At 37.9% G+C, this 13,912-nt stretch overlaps 1 protein-coding gene across 2 annotated transcripts; it reads left to right on the forward strand.

Moving 5' to 3' along the window:
- Positions 1-2,653: 2,653 nt before the first annotated feature.
- Positions 2,654-11,410, forward strand: LOC131950963 (uncharacterized). Of its 2 annotated transcripts, XR_009388374.1 has the most exons (6): positions 2,654-3,183; positions 3,933-4,086; positions 5,020-5,159; positions 6,934-7,084; positions 8,149-10,887; positions 10,942-11,410. XR_009388374.1 is itself a non-coding variant. In XM_059313198.1 (5 exons), the coding sequence occupies exons 1-5, from the start codon at positions 3,156-3,158 to the stop codon at positions 8,378-8,380; spliced, it is 705 nt and encodes a 234-aa protein (XP_059169181.1). In that variant the 5' UTR covers positions 2,654-3,155; the 3' UTR covers positions 8,381-11,410. The 2 variants fall into 2 exon arrangements, 1 of the variants encoding a protein (XP_059169181.1); XM_059313198.1 differs by having other exon boundaries at positions 8,149-11,410.
- Positions 11,411-13,912: the final 2,502 nt, after the last annotated feature.

The raw sequence follows: 13,912 nt of genomic DNA on the forward strand, positions 1-13,912 counted from the left end.
TAAATGACAGGGGGTAATTGACAGGGGGTAATTGCTCCGGGGGGGGGGGTTAATACGGGGGTAAATGTCCGGGGGTGGGGTAATGTCCTGTAGCCCCCTCACTTAATGTCTTTAGTTAACATTTAGTCACTGCAACATCTTCGAATATTTTTTTATGCTAACAGTTCGTGTGGACACGATATTGTTGAAGACACATAATCTCCAAGACAAAAGACAAAAGACATTTCCAATACACTTCTTCATACACACAAGGCACAGTGTCACCAAAACTCGAATTTTCACCGAAACACGAAATGTATTCAAGCCACAAAATGTCACCAAAACACAAAATGTCACCAAAACACAAAATATCACCAAAACACAAAAATGTCACCAAAACACGAAATGTCTTCAAAACACAAAATATCACAAAAACACAAAATGTCACCAAAACACAAAATATCACCAAAACACAAAAATGTCACCAAAACACGAAATGTCTTCAAAACACAAAATATCACAAAAACACAAAATGTCACCAAAACACAAAACATCACCAAAACACAAAATATCACCAAAACACAAAATGTCAACAAAACACAAAATATCAAGCAAGACACAAAATGTCAACAAAACACAAAATGTCACCAAAACACAAAATGTGACCAAAATACAAATACGCTGCCACCGAGACACAAATATGTGTATGTAAACAAACTACAGAACTGTCTGCAATGGAGGTCTTCTTATCTTAAAGTGATGGGATATTTAAAATCAAACTTAATAAAATAATAGTTTAGATTTTTTTTCACTTCAGGGGAGATGATGCTGCCTAATTCTTGATGGAGGGGGAGTGGGGGTGGGGGGGGGTATGGTACTGCCACAAGTAGACAACCAATGATTTGTTTTACTTTGATTCACATCCTTTTTGTTTGATTCAATTAACAAGTGTCCACAAAAGTCAAAATATTTTTTTTGATGCCGAATTTAAAATCTCAATCAGCTGATTGCTCACTTCCGTGACACAAGAAAGGTCAAAAGGTCAGATAGCGCGGTATTTCCTGTTGATAATTACACTTACATTCCCTGTTTGTCTGCTCGCTACTTCTCGCCCCCCCCCCCCACTCCCCCTCCCCCACCTTTTACTCTTTCTCTCGCTCTGCCGTAGATTGTAAATAAAAGAATAATTATCTGGAAGAAAAATAAGTGGTTTTGGTGACGGCTTTTAATACAGATTAGCTAGCATTGTGTAGAGCGGTTTATGTTGTACGGAAGACACACACGATGATTTTTATTTTTATTTGGGGGGGGGGGGAATAAAAATGTACTAGGCTATATAATCACACACATACACACACACATAGAGGGAGAGAGTTGGCCATCATTCAAGAAAAAACATCAAGTTGGCCATTATTCAAGTAAAGAATTACTTTGGCCATCATTCAGGTAAAACATCAAGTTGGCCATCATTCAGGTAAACATCAAGTTGGCCATTTTTCAAGTAAAACATCAAGTTGGCCATCATTCAGGTAAAACATCAAGTTGGCCATCATTCAGGTAAAACATCACTTTGGCCATCATTCAGGTAAAACATCAAGTTGGCCATCATTCAGGTAAACATCAAGTTGGCCATTTTTCAAGTAAAACATCAAGTTGGCCATCATTCAGGTAAAACATCAAGTTGGCCATCATTCAGGTAAAACATCACTTTGGCCATCATTCAGGTAAAACATCAAGTTGGCCATCATTCAGGTAAAACATCAAGTTGGCCATCATTCAGGTAAACATCAAGTTGGCCATCATTCAGGTAAAACATCAAGTTGGCCATTATTCAGGTAAAACATCAAGTTGGCCATCATTCAGGTAAAACATCAAGTTGGCCATCATTCAGGTAAAACATCAAGTTGGCCATCATTCAGGTAAAACATCAAGTTGGCCATCATTCAGGTAAAACATCAAGTTGATCATCAATCAGGTAAAACATCAAGTTGGCCATCATTCAGGTAAAACATCAAGTTGGCCATCATTCAGGTAAAACATCAAGTTTACCATCAATCAGGTAAAACATCAAGTTGACCATCAATCAGGTAAAACATCAAGTTGGCTTTCATACAGATCAAACATCATTTAACGTTATACAGATGATGTCAATAAACTTCTGTCCAGCATGATAAACAATGATGACATTAGCAGGTTACGTATGGTGTTCCCATCACGATACAAAAATGGCTTTACCATCATTGTACAAATTCATTTCACCATCACAATACAAAAATGGCTTTACCATCAGGATACAAATTCATTTCACCATCATGATACATAAATGGCTTTACCATCATTGTACAAATTCATTTCACCATCACAATACAAAAATATGGCTTTACCATCATTGTTTCAAACTTCTTTCACCATCACGATACAGAAATGGCTTTACCATCATGATACAAAAATGGCTTTACCATCATGATACAAAAATGGCTTTACCATGAGGATACAACCCCCTCCCCCCAGCAGGCTACAGGTAGAAGCCGATCATCCCCGTGAGTCCACTAGGTGTTAAGTCCCAGGAAATCCCCGCCCTCTACCAAAAGTCACGGACGGTGGGTGAGAAAAACTTTTCTTTAGGTCGCTGTGTTTGTCACTTACCTGTGGTCAATAGAGGCTGGTTGATCCTGGTCAGTGTTCAATAGATGTGACCAAGTTTGTTTAGCTGTGTTTCCCTAGATCATTGCTACACATTCGGTTCATGAAATAAACTTCAACTTTGACTTCTAATTAAAACCACATTCATTCAACTTGTAGAGTCAATATTTGACAAATCTCTCAATATTTGACAAATCTGTCAATATTTGACATTAGGTGTCAAGCAGTTGACATGATGGAGATCTGAGAAATTGTGTCAGTGACAACATCACCAGCTTGTGTGTTTCATAAAGTAATGTCAACATAAACAACGTTTGATTACATCGATCTTTATTTGATTGCTCTGATTGCCTTGATAGCCTGACGTCGTGTTGACAGTAGCAGCCGATTGAAAACTGACGTCCGGATTCTGTTAAAAAGCTCGGGTCGGAATGTTTTGACCTAAGTCCTGCCCATTTTATTGATACCAAATCGTGGATAGAAATCTATCAAATAAATTCGACTTTTTTTACCAACGAGTCTAGCAGAAGACAATGTTTTTTCTTGGAATTTTATTAACAGGTAAAACTCGTTGTTTTTTTTAAAATTATTATGAAAGGAGACTTCCTCTGTTTGAAAATAATGTAATTTTTAAATTACATTATGTTTCACCCTAAGCCACATTATATATATATATATATATATATATATATATATATATATATATATATATATATATATATATAATTATTCATAATTGGTATTTGATTGTATCGCCCCATTAAAACTACATTGCCTATATATATAATATATATATATATATATATATATATATATATATATATATATATATATATATATATATATATATATATATATATATATATATATATATATATAATTATTTTACATTAGGCCATAATAGATTTTTAAACATTAAAATGCTTTGCATTTTAGTGAAAATAAAATTGTTGTGGGTGTCTTATAAATAACGTTTTGGTTTTAAGTAACCACGCAATTTAACGCTTTAAACACCGCCTTTACATTTAAGATATGTACACTATACGTGTCCAAAAGAAAAATCACAATAAGTAAGTTAACATGTTCCGTTATAAAAAAAAATGTTTCCATATAAAATTAACATGTTGCGAGCTGTTTTTTTTACTAGACATGTAAAGTACAGGCTTCATGTCGTATGTGTAAACGGGGTATACATTCTCAGTTTAGCACTGCAAACTATTTAGCTAAATATAATTTTCTTATACGAAAAAGTTATAACAAAAGAAATGATGAGAAAAATAACGTAGTTTGATCCTAATCTAATCCTGCAGTAGCCACCCAAGTGGTCAGTAGCAATGGTCAGTCTGTGGCCCAGCAATGTCTGACAGAACAGATCAGGAACAACAACCTCAACCCACCCATTCCCAATCAAAATGGCGGCAACCCTGAAGCGATTACAATGGCTGCATTTGATTCCATTTGCAGGTTAGTTCATCCCATCGTAAGATTTGATTTGTAGGTTAGTTCATCCCATCGTAAGATTTGATTTGCAGGTTAGTTCATCCCATCGTAAGATTTAATTTGCAGGTTAGTTCATCCCATCGTAAGATTTGATTTGCAGGTTAGTTCATCCCATCGTAAGATTTGATTTACAGGTTAGTTCATCCCATCGTAAGATTTGATTTGTAGGTTAGTTCATCCCATCGTAAGATTTAATTTGCAGGTTAGTTCATCCCATCGTAAGATTTGATTTACAGGTTAGTTCATCCCATCGTAAGATTTGATTTGCAGGTTAGTTCATCCCATCGTAAGATTTGATTTGTAGGTTAGTTCATCCCATCGTAAGATTTGATTTGCAGGTTAGTTCATCCCATCGTAAGATTTGATTTACAGGTTAGTTCATCCCATCGTAAGATTTGATTTACAGGTTAGTTGATCCCATCGTAAGATTTGATTTACAGGTTAGTTCATCCCATCGTAAGATTTGATTTGCAGTTTATCCCATCGTAAGATTTGATTGCAAGGATAAGGCTATCTATTCTGATCATATAATCTTCTCATGCTAAAAGGAGTGCCAATATAACCATACGTTTTTGCATATAATCATCTAATCTTTCGTGGATTTTTAAAGTCAGCATAATGCCCGTGACATGGATATAAGACCCCTGACTTTATATCCCTGGAATAATGCCCCTGACATAATGCAACTGACATGTGCCCCTGGCACAATACCTCCAATATAATGCACCTGACATAGATAGGCACTGTGCCCTTGACATAATCCTTCTGCAATAATGCCCTGACATAATACCCCTGACATAATGCCCCTGACATATGCCACACAATCATGTATACACTATCATGTTTACGGTTCTGGATCTATCGTTTCCATGACAACGTGAGATTGTTTTGTTCCAGGAACTACAACAGCTACCTCAACTGTTTTGAGAGTCGTCTGCCAGGGTCCAACCAGCCAGCCGACAGGTTTCTGCAACTGGTCTTCACCAGACGTAACATGCACACGGCGTACGAGGGGTTGTGTACCTTGGATCTAGAACGTAGGCAACTTTTTAATTGTTGTTTTAATTATGTCATGGGGATAGGGAACTTTATAATTCTTGTTTTAATGCCGCATGTTATCAATGCTGTCCTTTAGACCAGGTTTTCTTTCAGGCATTTTTCTACGGGAGCACTTAAAACTTCCGGGTGGAAGAGCGGGGGGGGGGGGGTCTCTGATAGGGGTGGGGTAGGAGAGATGCCTGAAAGAAACACTGCTAGAACTACTGGTTTAGGACTCTTCTTCTTCTTCGTTCTTAATTTTTTGTGTTGAAATGGATCCCCCTCCAACACAATACAATTAAGTATATGTGTCAACTGGTTATGACGTGTCAACTGGTTATGCGCCATTGAGGCCATTGACTCCGATTTTAGCCTGCTTTTCTTTTTGGATTTGCTTCCATAGCCTTTGTCCAACCAAGAACAAACTACAAAGCAGCAACTGTTAGATTTTGGAGTTGTCTTTCCCAGAAGAGTGGCTGTCCCCAGCTTACGAGCCTCATCTGCCCGAGGGTTCGAACTCGAAACTTTTCGGTTTAACTACCATGAGCTTTACCGACTCGACCACGCCGACCGCTTGAGTTGTCTTTTATCGTTGTGTCCTCTCCTGTCTTCTCATGTCCTTCATAAGTTGTCTATTATCGTTGTGTCCTCTCCTGTCTTCTCATGTCCTTCATAAGTTGTCTATTATCGTTGTGTCCTCTCCTGTCTTCTCATGCCTTCATAAGTTGTCTATTATCGTTGTGTCCTCTCCTGTCTTCTCATGCCTTCATAAGTTGTCTATTATCGTTGTGTCCTCTCCTGTCTTCTCATGTCCTTCATAAGTTGTCTATTATCGTTGTGTCCTCTCCTGTCTTCTCATGCCTTCATAAGTTGTCTATTATCGTTGTGTCCTCTCCTGTCTTCTCATGTCCTTCATAAGTTGTCTATTATCGTTGTGTCCTCACCTACCATCTAGATCTACTTCTCCTGCCCCCCCCCCCCCCATAACTTGTCTATTATCGTTGTGTCCTCACCTACCGTCTAGATCTACTTCTCCTGCCCCCCCCCCCCATAACTTGTCTATTATCCATGTGTCCTCACCTACCGTCTAGATCTACTTCTCCTGCCCCCCCCCCCCCATAACTTGTCTATTATCCATGTGTCCTCACCTACCGTCTAGATCTACTTCTCCTGCCCCCCCCCCCATAACTTGTCTATTATCCATGTGTCCTCACCTACCATCTAGATCTACTTCTCCTGCCCCCCCCCCCCCATAACTTGTCTATTATCCATGTGTCCTCACCTACCGTCTAGATCTACTTCTCCTGCCCCCCCCCCCCCATAACTTGTCTATTATCCATGTGTCCTCACCTACCGTCTAGATCTACTTCTCCTGCCCCCCCCCCCATAACTTGTCTATTATCCATGTGTCCTCACCTACCGTCTAGATCTACTTCTCCTGCCCCCCCCCCATAACTTGTCTATTATCCATGTGTCCTCACCTACCATCTAGATCTACTTCTCCTGCCCCCCCCCCCCCCCCATAAGTTGTCTATTATCCATGTGTCCTCACCTACCGTCTAGATCTACTTCTCCTGCCCCCCCCCCCCCCCATAAGTTGTCTATTATCCATGTGTCCTCACCTACCGTCTAGATCTACTTCTCCTGCCCCCCCCCCCCCCATAACTTGTCTATTATCCATGTGTCCTCACCTACCATCTAGATCTACTTCTCCTGCCCCCCCCCCCCCCCCATAAGTTGTCTATTATCCATGTGTCCTCACCTACCGTCCAGATCTACGTCGCAACATCCGCTGCCTTCTAAGTACACCTGAGGTCAGACGCTGCTACGCCCTCTTCAACCAGGGCGTCAACCAGGTGGTTGCACTAGAGAACCAGAACAACCAGCAGTTGCCGCGTGGTGCGCTACAAGACCTCGCCTGCAAGTAGGTCACGTGGTTTTTCTTCTGGTCTACGGGGAGTGACTGGACACTTGAATGTTTCTAACTAGATCTAGATCTAGTATCGAGCTTTATGACTATGTGGTACAACTTGGCGGATGTATGCGCGAAAATATTCGGGGAATAAATACGGAAAAAAACTATTTTAAAATAATAACTAAATAACAATAACTAAGCGCCAGTTGCACGCTATTTATAATGAAAACTTTTTTTTTTTTTTTTTTTTTTAATCGGGCTTTGGTAGTCATGACAAAGAAAATAGATGTTTAGTTTTTAATAACGAAGAAGTTTATTTGGTGAGATAGATAATGATGCTTATCTAGTGACGTAAGTAATAGATGTTTATTTAGAGACATAAATAATAGATGTTTATTTAGTGCAAACTTTCTGAACCCAGCGGGACATTTGTTTAGTTAGTAAATACTTGACACCCAACAACGGCTAGACGGGGTTTTTGTTTTGCACTTCCTCATTGGTCAGGTGATTAGCTCCCTTAGGTTCCCGTGGGGTGATATTTTTATCTTACTGTGACTAGCGAGGGTCAAACGACATGAGCGGATTTACCAGGATGGAGGCAGGAAAATAGTTGTATTGTCGGTTAAAATATTACAACCGGTGGTGGCTTCGACACTTGTAAGGGTTTCACAAACTGGATAGATACAACAATCGAATTTATTCAGTAATAACATAACGACTAGAGCAATCGTTTTTTTGTGTGTGCATTTAACGGCAACTTTTTAAGCCTCAGATAACGGACAATTTTAGACCAACTTTAAACTCAGATAACGACCAACTTTAGCCTCAGATAAAGACCTACTTTAGCCCCAGATAACGACCAACTTTAGCCTCAGATAACGACCAACTTTAGCCTCAGATAACGACCAACTTTAGCCTCAGATAACGACCAACTTTAGCCTCAGATAACGACCAACTTTAGCCTCAGATAAAGACCTACTTTAGCCCCAGATAACGACCAACTATAGCCCCAGATAACGACTAAATTTAACCTCTACTAACGATCACCTCTTGTTTCCCCCCCCCCCCCCCAGCGTATCTGTGGCCAGATACCGATGTGAGACAGCCGTGTACAGCTTCTGCAACCGTCAGGTGGGGCAGATCATGCAAGACTTCTTCTACGCAGGTGTGACCAACGACTGCCGGCACCAGACGGGCGTCAGGTCCAGGTACACGGCTTTATTTAACGGCGGCCCAGTGGCCACTGCCAGCCTTGTAATGACTGTCCTAATGATCTTGATGATAGCCATGCTGCAGCTAATCTGATTCACCAGTCATGGCTCATTGTGTTGTTGTGTTTAGTTCCGTTGTCGTTGTGTGCTGCAGTGATGAGTGATACTTTTTGTTTTATTTTGTTTAGGATAAACTTTAAGGTGTGTGTGTGTGGATGTGTGTGTGTGTGTGTGTGTGTTTTGTTCACATAAGTGGAAATTCCCGTTCCATCCCCACTATTCTATTTTTATCCACACCACCACCTACTTAAAATAAACTCTGTTAGTCACTCTTCATCCTTTTATTCTTTCGTTCGTTATCGATAATCTTTCAATGAATCAATGCTAAAAAAATTGAGACGAGCTGAAATTTTTTTTCGATCATTGAACTGCATCCTGCAGTCTATCACAGTGACCCAACATTAGACATGTTGTTTTTTTTAGGGCCGTCCATAAATGACGTCACACTCGTAGGGGGGAGGGAGGTCCGTAATTTTGTGACGGTGTGTGATGAGGGGGAGGGGTTCTGATGGTGTGACTTCACACTTTTACATTATAAAAAAGCAATGTTAGAAAGCGAATTTTAGTAGTTATTTCGCGTTTTTAGAAAACTGCTTTCAATAAATTGTCATAGGAATTGGATTTAAAATACTCAATGTTGACAGAGTTCAGACAAGATTTTGAAAAAAAAATATCGATGTTTTAGGAAAAATTCAACTGCGCTGTTGAAGGGGTTGTAGGCTGAGGCCTGAGGTGTGACTTCATTTTAGAGGGGGGGGGGGGGTGTCTGGCTTTTTGAGACGATGTATGACGGAGCTGAGAGGGGAGATAAAAATCGCCAAAAAAGCTTGTCTTCATTTATGGATGACCCCTAATTACACCAGACGTTTATTTTTTAACATAACTAGAACACCATTTAGCTCAATGAGCTGTTGATAAAAGAATGATGCTCCACTTTAACAGAGAGGAATAGTGACGTCACGTATTTCAAGCAATATTTGAGTTCCTCATGTTGACAGGAACACCTTTGTGTTATTTAGACACCTTAACTCCGGTGTTTATGTTATTTAGACACCATAACTCCGGTGTTTATGTTAATTAGACACCTTAACTCCGGTGTTTATGTTATTTAGACACCATAACTCCGGTGTTTATGTTAATTAGACACCATCTCCGTTGTTTCTTCTTGAGCTGTTTCGAGAAGACAAATGTTGGCGTGCTAATTGAATGAGTGGACCGAAACTTTTTCTTGTCTGACTACGTGACTTTCGTTAGTCATTGGCTGAATGGTGACACACACTGTTGACACGCCTTGCGCCATATTGTGTAGTGGGAGCACGGCCTTTGTTGTGTGTCGTGTTTTGTGATGATTGGTTGTATGAGTGTGTAAGGTTGTTCAGTATGAAAGTGTAAATTTATGTTGTATGAAAGTGTAAATTTATGTTGTATGAATGTGTAAATTTATGTTGTATGAAAGTGTAAATTTATGTTGTATGAAAGTGTAAATTTATGTTGTATGAAAGTGTAAATTTATGTTGTATGAAAGTGTAAATTTATGTTGTATGAAAGTGTAAATTTATGTTGTATGAAAGTGTAAATTTATGTTGTATGAAAGTGTAAATTTATGTTGTATTAACGTGAAACACGCTTGTTTGTAAGTTAATAAAACAATGAAACAAAACGGTAACATTACTGCTGAGTAGAAAAATGTTCAGCACGCAATGTCTTTATGATCCAATGATTTTGAGAATCTGTGTACTTGATGTCGTCATAACGGAGTGTGTATTTGCTGACATCACAATGATCTCATACTCTATGCGTTCGTGCTGCAGTTATTGTATGAATGTACTTGCTGATGTCATTATGATGTCACGATTGCGCGTGTGTATGTGTGTGTGCGAACTGTGACTGAAACAAGCTGTTTTCTATCAAAAGACCTTACTATCAATTCTAGTTATTTGTCAATGCGGGTACAATGTCTTGTCTCTATATTCAATCTCTGGGAAACCAAATGTTCTATACAATAGTATGACAAATATTTTAGGCTACGCACTTCCTTCATCTGACAAGAAAAAAGTGAAAGAAAGAAAGAAAAAATCAGATCTATTTGTCATGCACTCTCCTACTTGACTAACAAACAATTTTTTAAAATATCTTGTGTGTATGGCTTGATAAGACATAATTAACACGCTGTAACCCTCATCCACTTCCTACTAGCAAAGTGTGATCATTCCTATCTTTTAGCAGAAGTTTTGTAGAATCTTTACTTCTTGGTCAATATATTAATATGATGACCACTCCCCCCACCCCCCCCACAAAAAAACAAACTAAGAAAAATAAATTGTAACAAGCTAAACCAAAAACCCAAGAGGCTTTATTTAATTTTAATTAACTTAATTTAAATCTAGAGAAATTGTGCACTTTGTTCTGGGGGTCAAAGCTATTTTCTCTATATTCTAAATATCAGTATTTTTTCATTTCCTTTTTCAGTTAAAATTATCTTTGTAATTTTTTCATACATGGTATAACTTGATTTTATGTAGGATTTAACAACACTGACATGTTTATGTAAGATGTATTACTGACATGTTTTATGTATAAAGTAATACTGACAAGTTTTATGTAAGATGTATTACTGACATGTTTTATGTAAAATGTAATACTGACATGTTTTATGTAAGATGTAATACTGACATGTTTTATGTAAGATATATTACTGACAAGTTTTAGGTAAGATGTATTACTGACAAGGTTTATGTAAAATGTAATACTGACATATTTCATGTAATAGCACTGTTTTATGTAAGATGTAATACTTATGTTTCATTTAATAGAACTGACATGTTTTATGTAAAATGTAATACTGACATATGTAATAGCACTGGCTTGTTTTATGTAAAATGTATTACTGACATGTTTTAAAGAAGATTTGTAACACTGACATTTAAGACCGGCCATATATGTACTATGCAACAACTGATTTATTCTTGTCCAAGTGTAACAAATAAAGTCGGAGACGAGTGGAATTATATTATTTAATTTGATGACATAAAGAATATCCCAAAAATAAACATAAAAAAATGGATCATATTAGTTTGCATCTCGTTTATAAATATTGCATGTCATTTCTCTATACAAATTCTGTAACAAATTTATTATGCAAAGAATAAAAAAAGTCAAACAAAAAAGCTCTAGCATTCTGCTAATCTGTCTTTCAGTGGTAGGTATATACAGGTAATCAGCACAAATGTATGTAAACAAAATAAAAAGGAAATAATTGCGTAGATGTTTGATTCTTAGAAAACCCTTGACAGCTTGAAGGATTGTTCAACTTGACCAAGTGACCTCAAGGAAATAAAACAACACAAAAGTTTGGCAACAAGTAAATAAACAATGTGGTGCTTGAATACAGGAAGTAGATTTGTCATCACACAGTCTGTCACTGTTCCTTTTGTTTCCCAAACACACAGTACATTTGTCATCACACAGTCTGTCACTGTTCCTTTTGTTTCCCAAACACACAGTAGATTTGTCAACACACAAACTGTCTTTGTTCCTTTTGTTTCCCAAACACACAGTACATTTGTCATCACACAGTCTGTCACTGTTCCTTTTGTTTCCCAAACACACAGTAGATTTGTCAACACACAAACTGTCTTTGTTCCTTTTGTTTCCCAAACACACAGTACATTTGTCATCACACAGTCTGTCACTGTTCCTTTTGTTTCCCAAACACACAGTACATTTATCATCACACAGTCTGTCACTGTTCCTTTTGTTTCCCAAACACACAGTACATTTGTCATCACACAGTCTGTCACTGTTCCTTTTGTTTCCCAAACACACAGTACATTTGTCATCACACAGTCTGTCACTGTTCCTTTTGTTTCCCAAACACACAGTACATTTGTCATCACACAGTCTGTCTTTGTTCCTTTTGTTTCCCAAACACACAGTACATTTGTCATCACACAGTCTGTCACTGTTCCTTTTGTTTCCCAAACACACAGTAGATTTGTCAACACACAAACTGTCTTTGTTCCTTTTGTTTCCCAAACACACAGTACATTTGTCATCACACAGTCTGTCACTGTTCCTTTTGTTTCCCAAACACACAGTACATTTGTCATCACACAGTCTGTCACTGTTCCTTTTGTTTCCCAAACACACAGTACATTTGTCATCATACAGTCTGTCACTGTTCCTTTTGTTTCCCAAACACACAGTACATTTGTCATCACACAGTCTGTCACTGTTCCTTTTGTTTCCCAAACACACAGTACATTTGTCATCACACAGTCTGTCTTTGTTCCTTTTGTTTCCCAAACACACAGTACATTTGTCATCATACAGTCTGTCACTGTTCCTTTTGTTTCCCAAACACACAGTACATTTGTCATCACACAGTCTGTCTTTGTTCCTTTTGTTTCCCAAACACACAGTACATTTGTCATCATACAGTCTGTCACTGTTCCTTTTGTTTCCCAAACACACAGTACATTTGTCATCACACAGTCTGTCACTGTTCCTTTTGTTTCCCAAACACACAGTACATTTGTCATCACACAGTCTGTCTTTGTTCCTTTTGTTTCCCAAACACACAGTACATTTGTCATCATACAGTCTGTCACTGTTCCTTTTGTTTCCCAAACACACAGTACATTTGTCATCACACAGTCTGTCTTTGTTCCTTTTGTTTCCCAAACACACAGTACATTTGTCATCATACAGTCTGTCACTGTTCCTTTTGTTTCCCAAACACACAGTACATTTGTCAACACACAGTCTGTCACTGTTCCTTTTGTTTCCCAAACATACTGTAGATTTGTCATCAAACAGTCTGTCACTGTTCCTTTTGTTTCCCAAACACACAGTACATGTAAAGCTAATGGTTAAATCATACAAGTAGACCATGATGCAACACTGGTATCAGCTCTACAATAGATACCAACAAAATGGTGTGTGTAAGAAGGAAGTTAGCAGTCAAAAACATTTGAAACACATCAACATCATTGTCCTTTTGCTCATCTTGTATATATAGCCATATACACACAGTTAAATACTTGTACAACCAAATCATGTACACAATTATATGCAGTAAACGCCAATGTGAATACAATTATATGTATTACATAACCTAGTAAACACACTTATATACCCATGTACACACACTTATGTGTATGATACAACCTGATACACAATTACATGTATCATATTACCAAGCACACACATATCCTCCATGTACACACACTTATATACTCATGTATACACAAATACAAGTATCTCCTAGCATACAACATCATGTATAGTTAGCCATTGATCAGTGACTTCATTCACTGTCTGACCCTTGGTCAGTGACTACATGTAAGAGTTAATTAATGTATAGAAGTCTTGGATCAAATCACAGCAAACAAGCTCCTTTTTTTGTCATTCACAAATACGTATTATACAAATGTCATACAAATATGTATCATACAGTGACATATCAAACAACTAAATATACACAACAATTTTAGTTTGTTTAAAAAAATTTGATTTTTTTCCTCTTCTGGTATTTTGAATGATCGTGTTAACAAAAGAAAGAACT

Source organism: Physella acuta, unplaced genomic scaffold, assembly GCF_028476545.2.
Source record: "Physella acuta isolate Inbredline_101_S28 unplaced genomic scaffold, ASM2847654v3 ptg000792l, whole genome shotgun sequence".
NCBI classification, from domain to species: domain Eukaryota; kingdom Metazoa; phylum Mollusca; class Gastropoda; family Physidae; genus Physella; species Physella acuta.

Excerpts from the sequence above, each read along its gene's own strand:
- LOC131950963 (XM_059313198.1), top strand. The coding sequence starts at position 3,156 with ATGTTTTTTCTTGGAATTTTATTAACAG. Across the intron at positions 5,160-6,933 it reads GTGTACCTTGGATCTAGAAC|ATCTACGTCGCAACATCCGC; the intron begins GTAGGCAACTTT and ends CCTACCGTCCAG. Across the intron at positions 7,085-8,148 it reads CTACAAGACCTCGCCTGCAA|CGTATCTGTGGCCAGATACC; the intron begins GTAGGTCACGTG and ends CCCCCCCCCCAG.